Here is a 7079-nt window from a genome sequence, read left to right as displayed (position 1 = left end):
CTCTTTTAAAAGTGAGCAGAAAACAAAAGCGAAATCGTTAGAATTGTGATCACGTAGCGAAGGAACGAGATTTTCGATAGAACAAAGTACCTATAAAATTTGCACAAGTAAAGTGGGAATAGTGAAAAATTTCAGTGACAAGTACATGATTAATCTTCTGTTTGCACGCGCTAAAACGTGTGGAATCCTCGAGAAAATCACGAACATATTCGAAAGCTGTGCTGGCGTGTGTGCGTATTTCAAACCGATCGCGCGATTACCAAAGTAATTATTTATCACCGCTACAATCGACGGTCCGTGGGCAGCAGCACCGCGAAATATCACGCGGCAAAATCTGCGTTATATCGCGCCAACATTGCGACGCACGAGAATAGCGAAAGAGAGAGAGAGAGAGAGAGAGAGAGAGAGAGAAAGAAAGAGGAGACCAAAGTGACTGCGTCTCGTGACCCAGCTGCCTTTCATTCTCTGGGCGGGAAGCGATTAATTATGTGCTCCAAGGTGCGCGACTCCGTTGTACTTGGTGACCCAAGTCGGCTTTAAAGTTGAAGTGGGTCAGTTTTAGCGATGTTGAACACGACGTTGAAAACGCCGAACAACGACCGTAAGGGCGAGACGTAAGTTCGAGAACGCAAGTTTTAACGATCGGTTAAACGCGCGCTATTAAAGAGCATTACATTGCATGATTTTGAAAGGGCGTTATTTTTTATATCTATCTGCTATGATGACAAATTAGAGAAACGTGGATGAAAAATTTGCCAATCGATTAATGTACTATTCGTGATACGCAAATGGAATGCTGCGAACAACTTGTATGTATGTATGTATGTATGTATGTATGTATGTATGTATGTATGTATGTATGTATATGTATGTATGTATATTTGCCATCAATTACAAATTTAATATTAAAATAATGAATTATTAATATATCTGTAAAACAAAAATAATAAAATGTTATGATGAATCCGTAAAAAGTTATGGAGAAAAATATAAATATTGAGAAAAATGTTAACAAAAAGTATAATAGTTTCATTATATATATTTTCTCATAAATTAAATTTTGTGAATTAAATGTAATATACAATTGAATGTAATATTTTCTCAAACAATACATGTAAAGAGAAAAATAGTAATATTATATAATAATTATTTATTATTGTTAAATAATGTGCCCTCTTCCTTCCTCTCTCTAATCACTGAAATATAATAATTTAATTAATTTTCTATTTCACGCTCATGCTTTGGCAATTTGTAAAGAACAAATAAATCGTGATTCAACGAATTGAATAATGCGTTTACAGTTGCATCTAATTGTAAATATCGATAAAAATGAACTGGAGAAAATAATGCTCAATGACCCATATTAATAGATTATGAATAATGTAGGAATATTTTATTGTTGTTTTTGTTGAATGAATGAATCAATGTTCGCTTATCGACGTGTGCAGCGAAACGTGACACAAATCGTGACATTTAACGTACGCGCACGCATTTTATTTTCTGCGTTGCAGCACGTCATATATAAACGTCTCGTTTTTTCTTGCAAACATGAACTTATACTCAATCTTTTCGGGCGATAAAACGCTTATTTATTTATTTATTTAGTTCTATGTCCAGTGTCGGTTACGCGATAAAACAAAGCCATGATCATATCTTAAGTAGCATCTATCCGCCTTGTAATCCGATTGAATGAGCGCTATAAAGCACATAGATGTATGTATAGGCTTTAGAGTATACAACTATCTAAGTCGTACTATATAAATGAGTAGTGAAATTTAATGTATTTTTGCGCCATTCCAGGTTTTATCAAATTAATCGGTTTAGTGACAAAACAATTAATCGTATTATCATTATACTAATCGTAGTAACAATATCCGCCGTCCTGCAATGTGATGCTACATATTGATAATCTAACATTAGATAAACAGGCTAATTATATAGAGGAATTTAATCATTATGTAAATTATAATGAATTATCCACACAAATCGAAATCAGAGTTTCTAATAATATATACAAAATAATAATAATCATATATATACTCCTTAAAAATACAATTTAATCGTATAAATGATCCATCATCATGATTATTTATATAATTAAGCTGTATTTTTAGGGAATGTATATATCTGGAAAAAGAAAAACATATATATATTATGAAAATATTACATAATACGATTATCGTTTTAAGTATGCAAGAGGTTAATTAATATATACACCAACGCGCGCGAAAGTAAAGTTACTAAATAACATATCTATCGATCGTGCTTTTTCACGAATCGTCCAAAGCTTTCATGCAAAACGAATGATACGAATATTTGTGTACGTTATCCGAAGCAAAACGGGAGCTTACGTGACTTTTCTAACCTGATTTGCTCTTGCGATTAACTTGCTTCGTGCCCAGCTTGATAGAACGCGATTTCCACCATGTTGACGTGAAGTCTTGCTCGTCAAAGCTGGTTTTTCCACGTCCCGCGGTTGATCCTTCGTGTTCGTCATAACTTCGTCCTGGTTATCGATCTTTACAGAGTCCCCAGATACCGAATGCATCTCGGGGATGAAAGTTGATCAGCGGCTTTCATCACTGATTAACATCTCTGACTGACAAACTTCGGCATAGTACATGGTATACACATTCAGATATATATATATATATATATTGTATACAATAATAACAAAATTTAAATTATTATTATATATATAATTTAAATAATATAGTATCACTATCAAAATACAATAGCAGTATTTACATATACGTATGCTTCTGAAACGCACAGTTGGAAAACTTTTACGAATCTTTGAGCAGAAAATCAGATTCTATATGTCATCAATCGCATTTGTCGCAAGATAATAATTTTTATCGACAACCTACGTAAATCTGACAACTGACGTCTTTATTTTCAAGACATCTCACAATGCATTCACTATGCAAGCTGCATTATGTATGCAAAGCACATCATAGTTCTACCGTTGACTGGTGAATTGAAATCGGTTTGTCGAAGTTCGTTGATAATTTCAGAGTAACATTTCGTAACTAAAAGCGAGGAATACTGCATCGAATGGTCTTAGATTTCAATTATTAATTATTGATATCAGACCGTTCTCTCAAAAATTTACGTAATTGATATGATGTGAGATGAAGAAATAATCATTCGTCAACGAAATATTCCTTTTTCTGATAAATTTTCCGATGCTCGCGACAAAAATAAACAAAAAAATAATCTGGTTTCTATATAATACTTAATGTTTTATATAATACTTAATGTTCTTTGTATATAAAATAGAAAAATAATATTAAATATTTTATATCATAAAAATTATAAGATTATTTTTTGCACACATGATATGTTTAACATGAAAAATTTTTATTTTATGTTTATGAATATTTTTTGATAATTGATTGCTTGTTGTGGCAAAATATCATTACGTAATATATTAAATATATATCAATTAACATATTTATGTTAAATAATATAAACATATACATATACCAAATTATAACCTCTTTTTGCCATATACATATATCGTGTCAATAGCAATAATCGATTAGAAACTGTGGTAACAACCACTAGTTCCATCTCAAGTTACAAGTTCACATATACACACTAGAAAGTACCGACATTCGATATATAATTTCTCTCGATGAGAAGATGTCTTTCTTTTTCTCAATACCTACAACTAATAATTTCGATTCTTTTATAAAATCTTTTTTTTCATATAGGAAAACTATTTTGCATAAATTATTTTACGTATTATTATTTTATCGCACTTTTATTGCACTAATTAAAAATAGAAATATACAATTAGTTTATTTTATTTCATAAACGAAAAAGAGAAATGTAACCTACGGGAAACAATTAAAAATTGGTTATAGTACCGGAAAAGATATGAGAATAAGAAGTTAAGAGATTCATGTGACGAATTTCATCTGCAAATTTTTTTCTTTATTCATTTTCATGTATAATAGACATATTTCATATAATAACGTAAACAAGATAATGGTTTTGTATATAAACGCTTTATATTAAATTGTAATTTTATAAAAATTGTGGCTATGCAGCCAAGTACGGAAGTGGTATGTTGCTTAATCGTGATACATAATTGCATTTCAAATGATGCTTCGTCGTTAGTCTAAAACAGAAGAAAGTGTACACAGATAGTCGAAGATAAATCCATGGAACATCGATTATCAAATCAATCATCAAAATCTACATTTTATATCATTCATTTAATGTTACTTGAAAAATCATCTTTCGTTTCGAGTCATCGGATCCTCACATGGCAGAGAAGTTATTTACATAACATACACATTAAATTCAAATATCTTACATAAAGCGATCGAGATTATCATGGCGAAAAATGTATTTACATATCTCTTACATACATTACGTTAAAATACTTTCAATTATAAAGATTCGCATCACATTAATTTTATTCATATCACGCTTCTCTTTCGTGCGCTTCTAGAATACAGCAAACGATTTCTTTGTAGAACAATTGCGTCATATTTTGGGAAACAATGAAATATCTCCGACAATAATAACATATAAAATTTACATGTATCAGAAAATTATGTTCTGATTAGTAAGTTTTTTTGTTTAATCAAAGATAACGGTAGTTAATTAAAAAAACTCAAATTAAAAATTTATCTAGATTAGAATTCGTTGGAAAAGGACAATTCATTCGAAAAATTTCTACTCTAATAATAACAATTTATGCTCTTAGCCACTCCCAAGCTCCTTTACTATTAGCTATAATATCCGTAATTCGGGTTGATGAAAAACGTGGCCTTGAGCGTGATCGAGGAGACGATCGATGGCAAACTGACTGTTGACGCGCGATTCTTGGCATGACAAAATCGCCGTTTATGTGGCCATAATGCGTGTAGTTTCAGCGAACATCTGCTGTGACGGTTCATTCCCCAGGCAGGCGCTTATTTTCTGCATAATATACTATGAGAAAATAGAGATCAATATATCTTATAATTTTCTCTTGTACAGACACAAACTGTTATGTTACTGACATAGACATCTTGTGTGAGTACAAAGCTTATTTTTGCAATAGATCAAGGAACTTACGCAACGAGGAAAAAGCTATTTTAATCATTAAATTCAACGAGAAGAGAATCAGTAAAGTACAAAAGTACAGCAGATATATCAAAAATCAAATGAAAAGTTCCTCGACTAGAGTTCCTTGACGAGTTACATTTCGATTCGATTCAATACATTCATCCAAAAAATTCATTCGTAAAATTTGATTCTAATAATAACAATTTACGCTCTTAGCCACTCCCAGCCTCTTTTGCTGTTATCTATGATATCTGTAATTTGGGTTTGTGAAAAACGTGGCCTTGAGTGTAATCGAGGAGACGGTCGATGGCAAACTGACTGTTGATGTGCGATTCTTTTCATGATAAGATCGCCTTTTATGTCGCCATAATGTGTGAAGTATCAGCGAGGCTTTGCTGTGATATGGGCGACGGCTTATTCCTCGGGCCGGCTCATATTTTCGGCATAAATGACATTTGAACATTCGCTGCCGTATCGATTTCTGTTGATGTCCAGAGATTATTTCTATCTTACCGCTAATTTGCCTATTATTCGGCTCGACGTTTGTCAGGTCTTGTAAACCTAACGCAGGTATTAGATTGCGCCGGGAATCCCAGTGCCATTTCACCTGTCTCGGCTGACTCTGCTTCCTAGATCGTCTCTCGCTCGGTCTTTGTTGATTTTCCTTCTCGTCCTGCCTACACACGGGATCTCGTGAACGGCACGGTTCCGGAAATCGGTCCTCGGCTTCTTCCCTCGATAGTAGCTGGTAACTATATGTAAAATCATTGTTAGACGTATCGGTAACGTCATTTTTACTACTCCCGTTTCTTTGATCGCTCAGACACGATAAAAAATCGTTCTTATCGTTCTTGAAACCGCAGACGCGACGCGCGTCGAGGTCACGATTGCGTGCCTCGCGGTTACCATTGCTTCGGACGACGTCGTCATCGTCGTCATCGTCGTCGTCGTAGTCGTCGTCGTCACCGTTGATGCCGGCTATGCGACGGTGCGACCGGTTCTCCTCCTCCGTGGGATATGCCATGGTTGCTGCGGTTGCAGGGGACTTTACCATCTCGTGGCTGCAACCACCGCGGCACTGTTCCATAAGTTACGTTCGCGTCATTTTTTCTACCAACGTACGAGTGTTCGTCGTAGCGTGACGTAAGAGAAATAAAACTGTGTAACTAAACATACACATCTAGTAATAATGACGCGCGGTAAACGTCGTCCGCGCGCAATCTACGACACCGAAAGCAAACAAAGCGTGCACATGGTGACATAGAAAACGAGAGGTCTCGTTTTTAACAAAAAAAATAATCCAAAAAATGACGCGAGAACGTAACACAAAACAGGAGGAGGAGTGGATAGTGACGGGCGAGATGACGAATCGTCAAATGCATTATCGACGGATTACGATCGATATATTGATTCCGCGATGAAAAAAAAGAATCATCGAATGGATATAAATAGTTCGTATAATAGCAAATTGATGATCGGAGACGACGATTGGAGGCGAAAAGTTAATAACAGATCTGTAACCCGTCATCGAGCGCGCCAATATTAGCCGGATGAACGAACATAAAATAAAAAACGGTTTGCCACTTAACGTCATACGGCATTCATTACATAATTAATGGTAACTAAAAAAAGGAGAAATGCAACAGAATGCGGCAATTAATTGAATAAACAAACATAAGCCGAATATCACGTGCAATAGCGGTAAATGTCACGAAGCTTACCCGAGTATAGTGCTTGGCGGTATTACAGTGGTAGCAGGTGCGATTGCTGGAGCTGGTGCTGGAAAAACTGGTGGCCCAGGTGGTGGTCGTCCTCCTCCCACGGGGCTATAAATTCAATAATGAGCAATAAATGATCGCGTAAATTATTTGTCAGTGAAAGGACGAAGATCTTCCAAACTTCTGCGAAAAGATTGAGCTTAGAAGTTCGTGAACATTTTTGTCGTATAAAAGTATATAAAATATTTATTTGCATTCAAAAGTTCTAAGTAGAGGAATAGAACAATATATATA

The 7079-nt window shown here is 34.6% G+C and overlaps 1 protein-coding gene across 8 annotated transcripts in view; it reads right to left on the bottom strand.

Moving 5' to 3' along the window:
* Positions 1-3924: 3924 nt before the first annotated feature.
* LOC115241367 (zinc finger protein 658) overlaps positions 3925-7079 on the bottom strand; it is a 15320-nt gene continuing 12165 nt past the window's right edge. For 7 of the 8 annotated variants that reach the window (XM_029817091.1, XM_029817090.1, XM_029817089.1 and 4 more), the window contains exons 7-8: positions 6789-6893; positions 3925-5819 (exon numbers count right to left, since the gene is read on the bottom strand). In XM_029817091.1, coding sequence (XP_029672951.1) covers positions 5306-5819; positions 6789-6893 — 619 coding nt within the window. In that variant the 3' untranslated portion in view covers positions 3925-5305. Of the gene's footprint in view, positions 5820-5966; positions 6146-6788; positions 6894-7079 lie in introns of those variants that run through there. The other variant, XM_029817097.1, reaches the window with a different exon arrangement.

This window comes from Formica exsecta, unplaced genomic scaffold, assembly GCF_003651465.1.
Source record: "Formica exsecta isolate Colony F162 unplaced genomic scaffold, ASM365146v1 scaffold48, whole genome shotgun sequence".
Classification (NCBI taxonomy): Eukaryota; Metazoa; Arthropoda; class Insecta; order Hymenoptera; family Formicidae; genus Formica; species Formica exsecta.
This window is presented reverse-complemented; position numbering and strand designations above follow the sequence as displayed.